We start from the raw sequence: 18,323 nt of genomic DNA, 5'->3' as shown, positions 1-18,323 counted from the left end.
GCCAGCTGGAGCTCCTGGTTTTCTCTTGCCTATAAATGCTAGTGCTTGCTGTTTCTGCAACTGTCATGGACCTCCTATCCAGCTTTTACACATACACTTTGATGCCAGGCTTTCCCTGACCTCATCTCATGACCAGGAGCTTATTCTTCCATATTCACCCCTGTCACACTATGTAAGGAGTAATTATGGTGAATATCAGGTATCTGTCTTATCCACCAGATGAAAAACTCTGGAAGGAAAAGGAGTATGTTCTGTCACTGTATCCTGAATGTCTCAAAGTGGCGCTTGTGCCAGGATCAGTAAGCACTTGCTTGATGAGACTACACCACGAGGATTATATTGGGTTGTCAAGGTCAACATTTTACATCAGCAATGGTTTTAGACACTGGTAAGTGGCATACACCAGACATCCTAGGTCCTTACCAAGTGCAGTAAGTCCTTCAGAAATAGAAGAGAGGATGTACATAATGACATGAGGTTCCAGGCTTGCAATAAAGTTCATATGGTCCTGGGTCAGGACTTCCAGTAGTGAATAGTAAGACTGGCTGAGTTTGGGGTAATCCTGGGCAAAAGAGAAGGAAGAGAATCAGTTGAATCATTTCATACTTTAGCACAAAGGAAGAAGGTCTTTAACAAAATAGTTCCTTCAGTTGGGAAAACCAAAAGACAGTTATAGCAGAAAGGAATGAGGTTGCAGTTCCTTGTTTGAGACATGATCTTTCTATATAGCCCTGATTGGCCTGGAACTTGCTGTTGACCAGGCTGTTCTTGAACTCAAGAGACCTGCCTTCCTCTTCCTCCTGATTGTTGGGATTAAAGGCATGAGGTTGTGGTTTCTTAGGAAAAACATTCAGTCATGGTCACAGGCATACAAAACTAACATGATCTGAGCATGATGCTGCCCAGGGAGCTGAGGGCTTACCAGGAGGTCACTGTGAGGAATAGAGAGGAGCAGTTTGATGAAAGTCTGTAGGGCGTTTTCCAATGCATCATCTCCATAGAGACGGAAGACCCCAAAATTGACATAACTTCCACTGAGAGCAGCTTTCAGCATGGAGAAGCAGATGGAGATACCCTTGAGCTTCAAAGCATAGACCTGATCCTTTGGCACCTCTCCTAGTGTCAGGATACGATTGCCTGAGAAAACATAGGAAATATTTATACAGCCATGTTCATAGTACTTTTACATGTTCAGGGTCCTACTATGTAGTTCTGGCTGGCCTTGAACTCACAGAGATGTGCCTGCCTCTGCCTTCTGAGTACTTAAGATTAAAGGCATTTGTTACCACACCTGGTGTTCACAGATTTTAAGTCATCCCAACCCTCCCATTCTAAAGGTAGGCCTTTGGTGACATTTGGCAGTCTAATACTTTCATATAAGAAACACAACACCCCATGGGAATGCTCTCCTGGCCACTGTTAGTCTAACCTGAGAGCACAGTTTATTCACTTGCATGGACACGCCTCTCTAAAGCACTCACCATACATTGTTATCATCTTGCTGGTTTCTCGGAAAAGTAAGATGCCATTGGGAGATGAGACATCAAACTGGAGTCGCTGAGATCTGAGCAGGAAATACAGAAGGACAAAACATCAAAGTTTTTTCTTGGCAGATCAGGTTCTCACTGGTGCTCCACAGGTGACTCAGCACTACTGCTACAAACTGCTTCCTCCACTGAGGGGAGAGCCACACTTTTTATTCAGTGACGGTACCTATTCCTTTTCTTTTCGTTTTTTGAGACAGGGTTTCCCTGTGTAACAGTTCTAGCTGTCCTGGAACTAGCTCTTGTAGACCAGGCTGGCCTCGAACTCATAGGGATTCACCTGCCTCTGGGATTAAAGGCGTGTGCCACCATGGCCTGGCCAACGGTACTTAAAGCCCACGATTTTAGGTTTAGGTTCTGCTCCTCAAACAATGAGAACATTAAAATACAACCAAACAACAGGATGGTAGATAAAATTAACCCTTTTAAATTCTCAATTTTATGTAAGGTATAGCTTTTATCAGTCATTTGTTGGTACAAACTTACAATCCTTCTGTGGGTTTGCATTTACCCACAGTTTTGGTGGCAAGAGAAGTTGGGGTGCAAGAATTGTTACTACTTTCTAAGAACACGAAGGGACTTGAAGTGCTCTAACACTCAAATATTAGGCAAGGAAAACTACATTTTAATAATCTTAGTTGTGGTCCTTGACTGTTCATGAGGTCAGAATCTCTTTTAGCTGCTCTCTTGGAGAGAAAGGCACCTGACTACTCAAGGCCTAGAGGTTCTTCTTGACACTCCTGCCTGTTTAATCACAATCAAGACCTACTTCTAAAAGAAGTTCTGAATCCACTCATTCCCTACATGCTCTCCACTCCCACTCCTGCCTCTCTACAGTCTACTCTTCACATGGCAGGTAGCTATGGCACCCTTACATGATGTAACCAAAAATCACTGACAAAGTTGCATAAAATGTTTAGTAACTTCCTACTGCAGTGAGGGTAAGTGTCCATTCTTCACTACTACTGTACCACGGTTCTAGACAAAGGCACCTCTGCCCACAAACTTGACTTCCTTTATTTAAGTCCTCTGCTTACTCACTAGGATCCAGCCACAAGCTCTGCCTCAAATTACAGCAAGCTTGGCCTACCTTAGGGTAACTGTAGCAGTATTAACTGTTTACAACAGCTTTCACTGGAGTTCTATCAGAATCTTATCATTCAGATCCCATTTTAAACGTCAGCTTCTCAGCTGGGCGGCAATGGCGCACACCTGTAATCCAAGCACTAGGGAGGTAGAGGCAGGCAGATTTCTATGAGTTTGAGGCCAGCCTGGTCTACAAAGTGAGTTCCAGGGCAGTCAAAGCTGTTACACAGAGAATCCCTGTCTCAAAAAATCAATAACACATCAACAACAACAAAATTCATCAGCTTCTCTGAGAGGCTTTCCTTGACCTCCCTCCTAGTCCTTTCAATTCTATTACTTTTTAAAATAGCATTTAATCACTGCTAAAATTCTTTTCTGTACTTTGTACTTGGTGGCGGGGGTAGAGTCTATGCTGCAGCCCAAGCTGGTCTGGTACTCACTATATCCCAGTCCGACTTTAAATTCATAGTAGCCCATCTGTCCAGCATGTACTCATTTTTAGTGTCTTTCTTACTACATGCTACATGAGTTGAGGGCAGAGATTCTGTTCATAACAGCTAAGAAGTTCCTTGACAAAGACTGGGCATTCTCAGATACGTATTTTATAAATAATTAACTCTTGAATGTAGGTTTCATAGAAGGTTATGTCCCTTCTGAGTATTTCATACTTCCTCACTATAGTACTTTAAAAAAAAATCTTAGGAGAAATTGATGAATACACTCAGAGACAAAGCTAAGGTACTAGTTATATTTTTTTCTTTGTACTCTAAAATGTAAGACAAATCTAAAATTTGGTGTATGAAATTTTTTCTTATCTTGCTATAACTGCAGTTAGGCTAATAAACAACTATTTGTGTGTGTGTACATGTGTGCTTTGCCTATGTGTTTGGAGGCCAAAGGGATCTTGTTTACACTGTTCTCTACCTCTTTTCCCCCTCCCCCTCCCTGAGACAGGGTTTCACTATGTAGCTTTGGCTAGCCTCGCTCCCTGAGTGCTGTGACTAAAGGTATGTGCTACCATGCCTGGTTCCTCCACTAAATTTAGAGACAAAGTATTTTACTGAACTTCAGAGCTTAATGTTGTGCCTAGACTGGCTGGCTGGTACATCATAAGAATTTGCCTATCTCTGTCCTTTCAGTGTATGGATTATGGATATATAACCACAATTAACTTTTATACGGCTTCTGGGAATACAAACACAGATTCTCCTGTTTGCACATCAAACACTTTACCTGCTAAGCCAGTTCCCAAGCTCTTTTCTGTTGTTTTGAGACAGGATCTCACTTTGTAGCCTAGGTTAGCCTGAAACATTTGCTCAGCTTCCTGAGTGTTAGGATAAGTGTGAGTCACTTGCCACCATTAAAAGGTTTAAAGAAAAAAATTAGAAGCTGAAGAGATGACTCAGCAGTTAAGGAGCATATACTGTTCTTGTAGAGGACCTGAGTTTGGCTGCCAGTGTCATTATCAGGTGGCTCACCTGATTCCAGATGAAATGTAATTACATTCCAGTTTTGGAGGGAGCCAATGCCTCTGACCTCTGCAAGCACATGCACTCGTGTACACACCCATACATAGAATTAAAAATAAAATAAATTCTAAAAAAAAAAAAAAAAAAAAAAAAAAAAAAAAAAAGATACCCAAAACTGTATATCTTTCAGCCTGGTGGTGGTGGCACATGCCTTTTTAATTCCAGCATTCGGCAGGAAGAGGCAGGCAAGATTTCTGTGATTTTGAGGTCAGCCTCGTCTACAGAGTGAATTCTAGGACAGCCAGGGCTGTTACACAGAGAAACTCTGATTTGAAAAAGTAAAAAAACAAAACAAAATATATCCTTTTTATATATCACTATTCTAAAAAATGATGGACAGAGTACCATCACCAAATGTCAACTTGTGTATGTTTGGGCAGGGAGAGAAAAACAAAACAAACCAGGGTTGCCAACCCTACTTCTTATTAGAAATGACTATCCTGGTGGTGCAGGGGGCAAAAAAAAGGATAGAAACCTCGGGTTGGGGATCTATCTTGGCTAGTAAGAGTGTTTCTTAGCATGCAGGAAGTCTTGGTTTAAGCCCCAGCATTGCAAAAATCAGATATGTTGGCACATTCCTGTCACCCTAGCACCCAGGAGAGGCAGGAAGATCGGCAGTTTCAGGTCATCCTCAGTTATATATTAAGGTCAACCTGGGCTACTGAGACCCTGTGTCAGAACAACCCCCGAACAAACAAACAAACACGTCCCGAGCTCATCTGGTGATTTATTTCCTGTAGACAGCAACAGCTTGGTGTGGCTGGCAGTATCCTTCTTTCAAACAAGAACACACACACTTTTAGAAGCTTTCAAATTTGATAGCAGTGCTCTACAATCTGCCCTGGGCACAAGAAAATGAATCAATCATCTTAAGGGTTCTCAAGCAGTTGAGCAGTTACCATACCGCTTACCTGTTATGAACTAATTCAGCCATCAGCTTGAGCACAGGTGTGGTACAGGCTGGATCATGGTACCAGAGCTCAATTGCCCGCTGGAGAATTGGCATGTAGGAGGGATAGCTACAAAAGATATGCTAAGGAAGAAATTCTGAATCCAGAAGACACAGAGTTTAAATTACTTTTCAGCGCTCAAACACAAACTTAATTATAGCTCTTTACTTTCCTGTCTTGTTTGCTAAACTGGGGAGTTTTTCTATGCATACACACACACACACAAACACACTAGGCATTGAGGGATACATTTCAATTCTTAGTGACTTTCTTCTGAAGAACACAGCATATTTTCTTTTTAAAATATTTTTATATTATGTGCATTTTGATTGTATGTAAGCTGTCACGCTGGTACTGGGAACTGAACTTGAGTCCTTTGGTATTCTCAATCACTGAGCCATTTCTCCAGCCCCTGTATTTTGTATTCACTTATACTTTACCACTTACATGACAGGAGATTAACTATTTCTTTTATATTAGTGAAAATAATGGAAAAACAGGTCCTCAGATTTTGGTGACTGATTGTTTCAAGATCAAACTTCCTTTCTAGCTCTACCAAGTTTTTATGTCTCCCTCCTGCCTGTCTTTTCTTTCATTAGAAGAACTTGCGACATAGCCCAGGCTGGCCTCAAAGTCGTGATTTCCTGTGTAGCTCTCAAGTGCTGAAATTACAGGTATGGGAGACCATGTCTGGTTTTCTCTTTTTTTTTTCTCTCTTCCCCACTTCTTGAGACAGGGTTTCTTTTGTGTAGTCCTGGCTGTCCTGAAACTTGCTCTGTAGACTAGCCTGGCCTCGAACTCAAGGATTCTCCTGTCTCTGTCTCCTCCCTCAGGGCTGGTATTAAAGGCATGCACCACGATGCTTGGCTTCCGTATAGTAAAATCCATGTGCAGCGGTTCCACATTGGTGCTTGGTTCCATTACTGGGAGACAGTCTCATTTATGTACTAATCAGAGGGCAGCATGTGACCTAAGCCCACTGTAGTGTGGCTCACAGAAAACAGCAGACCACAGCCAGGTGGCACAAAAGTCTTTAATTCCAGCACTTGGGAGGCAGAGGCAGGCGGATCTCTGTGAGTTTGAGGCCAGCCTGGTCTACAAGAGCTAGTTCCAGGACAGCTAGGGCTGTTACACAGAGAAGTACCATCTTGAAAAACAAACAATAAAACAAACAAAAAAAGCAGACCTTTTGGAAAATCATTCTCTTGTCTTACCAAACTTCTTCCCACTTCCCCTTTCCACTCCTAACACATAGCTTCCCTTCAGTTATTGTTTCGGCAGATGTTTCTAGTACGAGTTAGGATACATCCATTCAAAGAGCATCATGAAGCTGGTCTTGGCATTGAAGGCAAAAGCTATTCCTCTCAGGTCTCTCACCAGGCCAACAAGAGTTCTCTGTAGCAGGATGTAGAAACAGAAGAAACACCCCAACTATAACCCCCTGACAGGAATTGCATACAATTACAATCTAATTTTTCCGTTTATAGCAACCCTTCCCCACGAATCCATTTCTTCATGCTAGAATAGAATCTTTTCACCTGGAAAATTAGTTTTGGAAACCTGATACACAGGCTCAAGTTTTCTTGTAACAAAATCTGAAGTCTAAAATCCTCCAAAATACAAAATAACTTTCAGCATGCCCAGTAAGTGGAGAATGCTACATGATGAAACTGTTCATATGGACTTACTGGACGGGGGAGACAGGTCAGAGTTCTGACCCCTAAGCTCATTACTGCAGAACAGTAAGAAACTCCCCATAAACTAAACAATAGTAAAAACATAGAAGTACCTTCAGACCAAGTGCACAGGTGTATGAGAAACATAAGTGATTTTTGTATTTAGACTTGGGTCCCATCCCATTCTCTCTCCTCCCCCCCTCTCTCTTTTTTTTTTTTTTTGTTTTTTTGAGACAGGGTTTCTCTGTGGTTTTGGAGCCTGTCCTGGAACTAGCTCTTGTAGACCAGGCTGGTCTCGAACTCACAGAGATTCGCCTGCCTCTGCCTCCCAAGTGCTGGGATTAAAGGCATGCGCCACCACCGCCGGGCTCCATCCCATTCTCAAGATAGCTATATATCTTACACACACACACACACACACCAAAAATCTAGTTAAAAAAAAAAAAACCCAAACCCAAAACAAACAAACAAACAAACAAACAAACAAACAAACAAACCAACCTTGAAATCTCAAAGATCTCTGGCCCAGATATTTCAGATAAGGGACACACACTCTATACTCAGAAAAATAGTATGGGTAATGGCTCATTATTGAAAAACCGAAGTTAAGTCTTTCTCCCCATGCTAGAGCTTGAACCCATGGCCCCATGTGTGCTAGGAAAAGACTCTTGATGAAGGTAAATTTTAAGACATTAGAGATATGCAAAGATCAGGAAATCAAAATAACCCAGTTTTTCAAAAGGGAAGGTTATATGAAGGCAGAAAAGGCATTTTTCTCTTAGTTCTTTATCTTAAAGGAACTCAACTATGCATTCTACCAAGGGGAAAAGAAAGGGAGTATGTATAGTGCCTTCTCTGGATCCTGAGTACCTAGAAATAAGGCTGAATGTGTGGAGCTATAAAGTGTCGTACTCTCCATTTATGGATGGGTGACATCTAGTAGCTTTCCCATCGCCATGCTGCTTCTCAGAGTAGGGCGTGTCGTTTACTTGCATCAAGATCCTGTATCGGGTGCTGGTAAGATGGCTCAGGGGGTAAAAGAACTCTCCGTGCAAGTTGGTGAGCTGAATTTGATCCCTGGACTATGTATAGGTAGAAGGGAACTGACTTCACAAAGCTGTCCCCTGCCTCCATATACACTCTGTGGCATGTGCAATCACACTATAAATCCAGCATTCTCTTTCTCAATAGAATTTCTACTTGGGCATCCTGATTAACAGAACAACTGCTTTAAAAATTTATTATATTATTGAAATCCCTGGGAATTTGAGAATGTTTTCTTGTTTTTAGCAAAAGTTGCTGTACTATACTCTGAACAGTCTCCTTTAAGCAAACAATTCTCTCTGAGTTGATACTACTGAGCTCAACTTTCTAGCCTAAGATAGATCAATATTAGAGACTTGTTACAAGGATCATGGCAGAAATAATGGGTGACCATTGCAGTTTATGGACAGCCTGGCCTCTTTACTAATTTTACTTGCTTTGAATGGAACTAAGATTACGGGAAAGAGCTAGTACTGATATTCTTAACTAAGTTCTTGGTGGCTGATACTGTAGCCTAAATCACTGGTATGTTCTGTAATAGTGCACTCCCCTTAGAATGACTCAGATGCCCAAACACAAGTACAAAGTTGAGGAAGTTATACAGAATGGTACTGTTCTCTGACTGCCTTGCTGTAAAGTCTCTTAGATTTCCATCTTTCGAAACTAAAAAAGTTCTCAAACAGCATTCGTTCATTGTGTATGCATGCACATGTGTGTTCACATTCACGTCACACTGCATGTCAGAAAACAACTTGAAGGAGTTGGTCCTCTCCCTTCACTGTGTGGGCAACAGAGACGGAACTCAGGTTTGTCGGCCTTGGCAGCAAATGTCCTTACCCACCTTGCTGGTTCCTGGAGGGTTTTACAAGATGAACTGTCAAGTATAACCTCACATTTACCCCCCCATCAACACCCTTTTGCTATTTGGTGTCTCTCTGCTCAGCCTGGGCGCTCTTAGGAATATTGCAGAAAGCACTATGACCAACATGAACATCCTCAGGTATTCCCAGTTTGGTATGGGTAGCTATAGGCCAGGAGAGTAAGCATGTATGAACTAATAACAGGAGAGCTAACAATCAAATGACAACTTTAGAGCCAGAAATCAAACTAAAAAACTGACTTGAAATTCTACACATCAATTAAGGAAATTCAAAGACTATTCTTACTGTGTTTGTTCGTTTTGTTGCGGTGCTGGGGTTTTAGCCCAGGACTTCTAGCACCCTAGGTAAACGTCTTACCACAGAACCACAATTCCTAGGCCCCTCAAAAGAAATCCTTACAGAAATAAGGAAGTACAAAGAACACAATGATAATGAAAATGTCAAATCAAAATTCCGGGATTTCGAAAATCTGTTTTGGGTGGGTGTGGGGGAGGTGGGAAGGGTCTGGAAGAAGATCCTTCTTCTGGGAGAGTGCACTGTGAACAAAATATATGGTGTGAAAACATTTTTTTTTCCAATTAAAAAAGAAAATCTGGCTGGGCAGTGGTGGTGTACACCTTTAATCCCAGCACTCAAAGGCAGAGGCAGAAGGATCTCTGTACATTTGAGGCTAGCCTGGTCTACAGAGTAAGGTCCAGGACAGTTAGAGCTAGTATAGAGAGAATACCCACCCACCCAGCCCCCAAAAAAAGAAAGAAAAAGGAAAAAAAAGAAAATCAGTTTTGTGAATGATAATGAAGAAACACCTAAACTATAACATGTAAAATAATTAAGATTATATAGTCTGTTGTCAAACTAAAAAACATTCAAACAAAGAAAAACTTTTGGAATATGCCTAGAAGTACTTATAGTTTTACAGCTTTACAATAAGAAGAGCTAAAAAAAAAAACTGAATTTACTCCAAGAAAAGAAAACAAAGAGTAGAAAACACAGGTAAGTCTTTTCCTGCAAAGACGAATCACCTACAGAATTGTTCTAGAAAAAGTGAAATTACTAATAAATACCATTAAAAATTAAAATGGGACATAATACAAGATAAAACAGTGATCCAAAACGTAAGAAAACCATAACCTCATGCTGATATACCTAAAAATATACACAACAATCCCTAATCACTGCTTAAGAATATACTTTAAAATGAAAAGACTTTATGACTACTAGATCTTCAATTTAAGTTTCAAGAACACAAGAGATTCATATGCCAACCAGGGGACAGTTTGTAGATAAGCTGTGCCCTTTTGGCAGCTACCCAATCCCAGCTTTACCAAGCTCTGCTTTTGCCCAGAAGCCAACTGGTTCATAGGTGGAGGACTCACCTTTGCCTCTTGTTCATTGAAGCTGTTAGTGCTGAACATCTGGGCCACAGCCTCAAACGCTGCTGTGAGTGGGAGCATGAACTGCTCATACTGATCTTCATCCTCTCCTAAGGGAAACAACCCAGGTGTGACTCTGATGTCAACAAGTCCAAGCTGTGAACACTTGAGGAATAAAATGGTGTGGAAGAGGAGAAGGTCCCAGCACAATCCAAAGGCTCCCTTAACTATCCCAACGGGTGTTAGTAGTAATTAAAAAGTCAAACGTTAGTGGAAACATGCATTTGTACAAGATACTACACACTGAACACAGCAGCCCAAGGCTGCTGTGTTAGAACAGGTTAGATGCTTCCGGAGGCTTTATCACATACACTTTCCTTAGCAGTGCTTCATAAACCTAGGTCTCCAGTCATTTTAGTAGGATTAAAGTAGCTTAAAACCCACAATGACAAATGCCACTGAGCATCACCATCAGTGATTAGTTGGACCACCAGTGCTACGCGGGTGACTAAACTTCCATGGCTCCTATGCACTGGAGACCCACATAACTAAGCCTCTGATGACCGAGTAGGTGGGTTCATTTATTACTGTGGTGTGGAGGTGGTTCTGGCCAACAAGATGCACTTACCAATCTCAATAATTCTCTTATTTTACAGATGTGGTTATCAAAGAGAGAATTTTATATTCTTCAAAAAAGTAATTTTAGACAAGTATCTCATTATATTGCTCTGGTTGGTCTCAAACACAGACACTTCCTGTCTCAGTCTTCCAAATAGTGGAATAACAGGTGCAAGCTGTGTCTAGCTTGAGGAGAATTTTAAAGCCATGGCATATCAAGATAAAAACTTGGCTGCATATTATCACACTTTTCCAGTACAGGGAGCATGACAGCATGATGTGTGTTTTTTTTTTTAAAACTGTTGAAATAACAGAGAGGGAGTTCCCCTATATCTACTACTCTGTCCTCAGAAAAAATTTAGTACAGGGCCAGATTACTTCTTGAGCCACTAGAGTTTGTTGCAGTACCTAAATCCACCATGAGGAGACGCCCAAGTGCTGTGTAGAAGGTAGTCCGACACCGCATGTCTGTCAGGTTGGACTGATTGTTAATACCCAAAAATGAAAAGTGCTCGCTCTATTAAAAAAAAGAAAACAAGTTAAAAAGGTAAAAACATGGGTTAGAGATAGAATGGAAGTCAGTAATATCAGAATTACTGAGTCCTTGCACACTAGCACCCAATGGTCACTTTTTAAGGATACATTGGTCTTTAATTATTTTAAAATTAAAATTAAATTGGTTGTACTGGTTTATCCCAAGTATATACAGCAGCAGGTGACTTTACTACAGCTCAGGCATCCTGAGCGGCTGATGGTGGGAGTGTAATCTGGCAGAGATGCAGGACCCAGGGCCTCAACTGAAGCACTTGCTTTGCAGTGCTGAGAAGTCTATGTGGATGGCTGGAGAAGGACAGGGGAACAGGACTGAGAGCACTCACCGTGTGATTGTTCAGCATGAACTGTACCGCGCTAAGCTTCACTAGCTTCCTTACACTACTGTATGTAAAGACAAAGGACACAGTCAAGGAAAGTGTGGCACAAACTAAGACATGTTTAGAGTTAGTACGCTTTCCTAGAAAGTCTATCCTCTAAACCAAATGAGTGCAATACTGCCAAAGAGTACAAAGTGCTTGTTAGCATTTAATTAATAAGAGAACACCCAAACCAAACTGCTACTTTTAAGAAAATCAATACCACAGCAAGCAATTTCTCTTTAGAGTCAGACTATCCCAGATTTCAAGAGGGACTTTATGACTTAAAGCTCTGCACGAGTACCCACTGTGCACTGTGATTAGACTCCTCTCTATTAAGAAAGGGACTAGCTATGAAAAGTTTTGAAGGCATGAGAAAGTTATTGAAGAAGTGTTTTTTGCACTTAACTGGCTCCTAACTGTGGAGCAATCCAAACTTCACAGTAGATGTCATTAAGATCAAGGGCTGTAAGCCACCACTGTGGAAAAGTGAGCCAGGTCCTAGGTCTCCTGGTATTTATCAATCTTAGGACCAGTCAGGGATACATTTATAGTCAATTATATTGTGTGGTGTCTCACTTTTAGGGACTTGGAATTATTCTAGATTTCCTGTGTGTATTGCCTTTGGCTCCTAGGAAAATGAAAGAAGACACTTGAGTTCAAGCTATACCCAAGTTAAAGCAGCAGCAGCAGAAAAAAAAAAAATGTGACTTGAACTTCCTCAGAGTCTAGCTTAAAGGATATCCAATGGAGAGGTCATTGAGAAGCTGCAGCGTCTTGGAGGTGATTGGTTCACAACGCCCCCAGTACTTCAAGTTGGTGATGCTGGAGGAAAAAACAAGAAAAAAAGAAGAGAAATTTTTGATGCACCTGATTTCCTTGAGGGACAAAAGAAGAAATGCATCAATCAAAAGTCACCACACATCTGTATCACCAATTCACAGACATCACAACCACAGGAAAAAAAAAAGGGTATAAAATCTCTGTACTTACATTTGGTTGACTAGAAAAATTATCCTTCAGATAATCTTCACTACTTGGTTCCAAAGCTACACTGGCCCATACCCAGGCCCTTGGAATTCTGGGGCACTCCAGGGCTGATTTCTGCAGCAAGGGTAAGAGATTTCTGCGGCAGTGATAACATGCAGACGTATGCAACTCTGCACCTGCACCATCCACTGTCAGCTGCAGAACTCTAGTAGCCCTTGCTTCTGGATTCTTGGCTGGGAGAGTCCTTTAGACCCCCTTTGCTTTTTCCATCTTAAATTATTAACCAGCTCATGGAGATCAGTGTTTAGGCTGGGACAGTTGCAAGGAAGCAAAATGGTACTTTGCACACAGCCCTGGGTTATTAGTATTTGACTCCTAGTGTGTGCTTTGATAAATTGAGCTCCTAAAAAGGGGAAAATGTAACTAAGGGACATAACTTAAAAACAACAAAAACAAAAACAGGAAAAGGGCCAATTAGAAGCACCAACTTTGAAAGCATTCAAACAGCAGGAGCATATTTTAGAGATCAAGACTCCTGGAGGGTATGATGCTTCCTGAGAAGAGTAAGCCCATGTGAGAGTGAGGCTCTCCCCACAGGGGAGGGGCAGGCATTCCTACTGGAAATCAGCACCAGAAAACAAATGCCTACTCTGGGCATTCTGGACATCTGAGTGACCGAGAGTGAGAGGACAAATACCAATCACCAGGGAGGAGCTCCATTTTGTGAATGCCTGGCAGTATTTCAACTGGGATTCCAGAGGCTAAAGAGCAGATTTGGTAAAATTCTACACAAGCCTGGAATGCTCTGGGGCCGGGCCATATCTCTAAGCACAGCGTGTCACACACTCAAATGCACAATTCTCTGACGCAAACGATCAAGGCTGGAATAGCAAGGCAGTGGCAGCACAGTGCCTGGGTCACTGCACAGTTGCAACAGGACTGCAGGGCCTCTTGCTGACTGCGAGCCACAACACTTACACTTTTCCTATGAAGACACTCAGCACCATCGTCTCATCATTCAACCCCAGAACTTCTGAGAGTCGGCGGTATAGCTGGTGTCATGCAAAGTAAGAGAAAATAATCAGATGACATAGATTAGAAAAATCACAACCCTGGGCTTTCTAAAACATGCCCACACTCAGCTGAAAGATGTACTACAGTTCTGGGAAGTATGGACTAAAGGGATAGGCTAGTTTCAATGTTCTAAATACTGGGTAGAGGCTGTGTTCTCTTATTGGGCCCCTTCAATCCTGAAATTCTCCAAATACTGCCAAAACTACCGGCTGTTCTCAACATTAATTCATGTATAGAGACTAAGAACTGCCAATTTGGGGGAGTACAACAGATGTTTTGACTGGCCATTTGTTAAGCATATGGAGCACTAGAGAATCAGGCCCAATTTGTTGATGATTCTCAGAATTCTACAGACTAAGAGAAAACATTTGGATTATTCCAATACTGGAAATCTGGAGGCTTATTGTAACTGTGATCAACTGTTTTCCCTCCATGCAATTCCACACCCGAGAAGTGAGAAATGAAGCTGACAGTGAGTATGTTACCTTTGAGGATTTCTGCACCTGGTCCCCAATGTAGATCTTACGAAACTGCTCAAAAAAGCTCAGCATGGCCAATTCTAGCTTCTCATTACCCGCCTGAGCCAAGCGGGAATCTGTCAGGTTCATAAGCTGGAGCACCCTGGAGGAAGAAGAGTGATGATTCTCTAAACAGCAGGATATCCTGGGCATTCTAAACAATGTAAGCTACTTCAAAGTCATCACACATCTCTCTTCTTATCCCTCCACTTTGGGAACTGTCTTCTCTGCAGGCTCTAAATGGTGGTGAGGAAACAAAGTCTCCACTTCTGCTTATAAACAGTGGTAAAACATGAATATAAAGGTAACTGTCTTCTGGAACTTCTGTGGGATTGTGGATCTTCTGCGTGCAAATTCATCTATACAGATGAATGGGACTGGACTAGCCAGCTTAGTGCTCCTCAATCTTTTTTTTTTCTCACTTAGCCATGAAAGGAAGGGAGACACACAGTAGAAAGGACCACTTTCAAGAACAAGTAGCAGATGTACTACTACCTGTGCCTTTAATCCTTTGCTGTAGACCTTTTTCACTCCAAACAAAGGATGTGGCCAATGTTGAATGAGTAAGAATGGTATCCTCTTTTGAGATAGGGTTTCTTTGTAGACCTGACTGTTCTGGAACTGTCTTTGTAGATATAGCTGGCCTCAAAGTCACAGAAATCCGCCTGCCTCTGCCCCTTCGAGTGCTGGGACTAAAGGTGTGCACTACCATCCAGCTGAAGAATGCTATTCTTACAAGTGAGTCTTTGGCATTTGACAGAATGAAGATAGCAACTACTTGTGACATATTATGAGTCAATTAGACTCACTGTGTTACAACATCCAAGAGAACAGCCTACAAGACATTGTCTAAACTGAGTTTATTATGACACATATGTGGTATCAGAAAGGTACTAGATTTCATTCTTAAGAAATCTTTGTTCACTACCTTTAAAAAGTGCTAGTGGGGTAATACCATGCACACTTTTGTCACAATTAGGGCACCCAAAGTCAAAAGAACATTTGATAAACAATACAGGGTACAAAGAGAAACAGGCCCAATTTGTTGACAATTTTCAGAATTCTACAGACTACATTTGGATTATTTCAATACTGGAAATCTGGACGCTTATTGTAACCGTGATCAACTGTTTTCCCTCACAGACTCCACTGTGAGTCTGTTAGCTCCAAATGGGAATTTTTCAGATAACTAAGATTTATAGACTGAGATGTCTAGGACCAACAGAATGTAAAACACTAGGTTCCTTGTAGGTCATCCCTAGGGAAGATATCTGAAAAGTTCAGAAGTCCTAACAATAGCAGCTCTGTATGGTCCTACAACAACTTCAAAACACATGGCAACATTCTGGTCCATCCTACTTGCGCTCCTGCAGGAATCTACAGTAGCTTTCCAGAAGCTGCAAGATGCGCAGTATCACCACAGACTGATGCAGGGATGAGACTCCAACTATCTTATACACGACAAAGGTTTGAAATTGTAGGTAAGACTATTCTTCTCATAAACACCTTTCTTGTTTGTTTATTTATTTACATGTTTCTGAGATGGAAAGCTCCTTTGGAAAACGGGGCTAAGGATACTGTTTGGTAGTAGAGCACGTGCATAAGACCCTGGAATCAATCTCTGAAACAAGTAAATAAACAAACAAGAAAGGTTATGTTAGCATGCAGTGGGCTTATTATTACAGTAAAAAGAATTTTTTTTTGAGGCAAGATCTCACTATGGCTTAGAGCTAAGTAGACAAGACTGGACTCAAACTCACAGAGATCTGCTTGCCTCTGCCTCCCCGTTTTAACTTGGAAAATCTTCAGTAAGTTTTAACACTCACCTAGAGTTTTTTTTTTTTTTATAACAAAAGGAGAACACAGATACAAAATAATGTAAAATCTGGTGGTTGTGACAGGCTGCAGGAGTGACACCAATGAATCAGTTTCCTTTTAGATCATGTCAGCACTGCAAATACAGCCCATATTCTCCAACTCTTAGACACTGCCCCTGAATAGATCAACAGTTACTCCCCTCCATTAGTTTCCCCAATTCCATACATAACATTTCCTTGTTGATTACTGATTAAAATTTAGTATAAATCATAGGTGCATGCACAAAAGAGAGCTAGCTGGCTTAGCATAGTAGGTCCACATCCTCATGGGCATTCAGCTGCCTAAGAAGCACCAGAAGGGCCCCAGCAGGTGCTGAGTTGTCAAGCAGAATAAGAGGCTTCTTTGGGGCACACTTACCGACAGACAAGTTCACCATCCATAGCATCCTGCTCATCAGTGCTGGCGAAAGAAACTCGGCCACCAATCACAGCTCCAATGATGTAAACCAACCATGTCAGTCGTCCTGGAGTAGGAAGAAAACTCCTTAGTGCCCCCTTGCTAATGTTGTAAAGATACTTCTCACTAGAAGACTATTCAATTCCCTACCCCCACAACCCCTTGCGACAGGGTTTCTCTGTAGTCTTATCTGTCCTGGAACTCACTCTGTAGACCAGGATGACCTCCAACCCTCAGAGATCCACCTGCCTCTGCCTCCTGAGTGCTGGGATTAAAGATGTGCGCCACCACCACCTGGCAAGACTCCTTAATCTTAAAAGAGTATTCTAATGAAGCCATAAAATTTTACTTTTCTGATAGAGAATGGCTGCCATTCTACTCTAGTAAGGTTGATACCAAGAGGGAAACTGATCAGATAGTAGTATTCCTATATCAGATAAGACCATTATTTTTGAAGTGCAGTACTTTCTTGAAACAACCCGCTACAGGTATGATTTGTTATTCCACCCTAGGCCCCTATGACACTTATTCATTCATTCACTTACTCTGTGTGCATGAAGGTAATAATGAATAATCTCTTTTTTTTGGCGGGGATGGGGGCACAAAGGGAAGAAGAGGTGAAGGGGCGGACAGTATCTCTGTGCTCCCTGGACACTGCACTTACCTTCCTGCACTGCGATGTCCATTGGGCTGGCACTGGCGCTCTGCAGTAGTTCCTGGTAGGATTGGGCTGACTGGTCAAACAGTTGCACAAGGAGCGCACAGGTCTTCTCATACTCACAACGCCCAATGGTGGACAACTGGTCCAACTGTTGCTGGACCAGACCTGTATCTTCCAGGGGATCTTCCAGGCCATCCCTACTCCCAAGAAAGAAGGCACCCTCTTAAAAACACATGCCCATTAATTTCCCTGATACAGCAACTCTTTCTCACCAACAATAGAGGATCAACATTAATTTTTGCTAAGGAAGGAAATTTAAAAAGTTTTTGTTGCCACAGAATCTTGCCAATACCTTAGCATTTGTCTGCCATTGAACCTGGCAGTATTATGTTTCTACCCCTCTGAGCTGTAGGCATTCAGTGTCTTATTTCTTTCATAACAACAAGAAAAACAAGAAGAAGAAGAAGAAGAAGAAGAAGAAGAAGAAGAAGAAGAAGAAGAAGAAGGAGGAGGAGGAGGAGGAGGAGGAGGAGGAGGAAGAGGAGGAGGGAAGGAAGAAAAGAAAGAAAGAAAGAAAGAAAGAAAGAAAGAAAGAAAGAAAGAAAGAAAGAAAGAAAGAAAGAAAGAGAAGCGTTTCTCTGTGTAGCCTTGGCTGTCCTGGAACTTTCTCTATAGACCAGGTTGGCTTTGAATTTACAGATCTGCCTTCCTCTGCCTCCCAAGTGCTAGCTTATTTAACACTGTTTTAAGATTACATTTTTACTGTAACTATGTATGTATGCATGCATGCCCAAGGACACATATATGTAGGTCAAAGGATAATTTGTAGGAGTCAGTTTCCTCCTTCTACCACTTAAGCCTGGGAACTGACCAGTAGTTAGGCTTGGAGACAAGCACCTTATATTCACTGGCCATCTTGAAACTTGTAAGGAGTAACTTTTCTTACCTCTTTTTTTAAATTTACTTTTATAGAGCTGAGACAGAACTTGGGCTTTGTGCATGTCCGGCAAGTACTCTACTGGTGAGCTACCCTAGGTGCCCCTGGCCAATCTTTCTGATTATTGTATACTTTGGGACTCTAAGTACATATCCTGCATTTGAAGTTACTGTGGCTAAATGAGGTTAGGGAATTCAGAAACTTTCATGAGGAATGCAGTATGTTTCTCTTAGCAATACAAAAACTTTGATGTACCC

The 18,323-nt window shown here is 41.7% G+C and overlaps 1 protein-coding gene across 2 annotated transcripts in view; it reads right to left on the bottom strand.

Moving 5' to 3' along the window:
* Positions 1 to 18,323, bottom strand: part of Xpo7 (exportin 7) — a 44,742-nt gene that overhangs the window by 7,355 nt on the left and 19,064 nt on the right. For both annotated transcript variants that reach the window (XM_057785939.1, XM_057785940.1), the window contains exons 12-24: positions 17,133 to 17,326; positions 16,430 to 16,535; positions 14,162 to 14,297; positions 13,581 to 13,654; positions 12,357 to 12,437; positions 11,580 to 11,643; positions 11,110 to 11,218; positions 10,087 to 10,193; positions 6,416 to 6,504; positions 5,071 to 5,178; positions 1,482 to 1,564; positions 923 to 1,137; positions 424 to 562 (exon numbers count right to left, since the gene is read on the bottom strand). In XM_057785939.1, the coding sequence (XP_057641922.1) occupies positions 424 to 562; positions 923 to 1,137; positions 1,482 to 1,564; positions 5,071 to 5,178; positions 6,416 to 6,504; positions 10,087 to 10,193; positions 11,110 to 11,218; positions 11,580 to 11,643; positions 12,357 to 12,437; positions 13,581 to 13,654; positions 14,162 to 14,297; positions 16,430 to 16,535; positions 17,133 to 17,326 (1,505 nt within the window). The remainder of the gene's footprint in view (positions 1 to 423; positions 563 to 922; positions 1,138 to 1,481; positions 1,565 to 5,070; positions 5,179 to 6,415; positions 6,505 to 10,086; positions 10,194 to 11,109; positions 11,219 to 11,579; positions 11,644 to 12,356; positions 12,438 to 13,580; positions 13,655 to 14,161; positions 14,298 to 16,429; positions 16,536 to 17,132; positions 17,327 to 18,323) is intronic.

Source organism: Chionomys nivalis, chromosome 12 (assembly GCF_950005125.1).
Source record: "Chionomys nivalis chromosome 12, mChiNiv1.1, whole genome shotgun sequence".
Classification (NCBI taxonomy): domain Eukaryota; kingdom Metazoa; phylum Chordata; class Mammalia; order Rodentia; family Cricetidae; genus Chionomys; species Chionomys nivalis.
The sequence above is the reverse complement of the archived record's forward strand: the minus strand, read 5'-3'. Positions and strand labels throughout refer to the sequence as shown.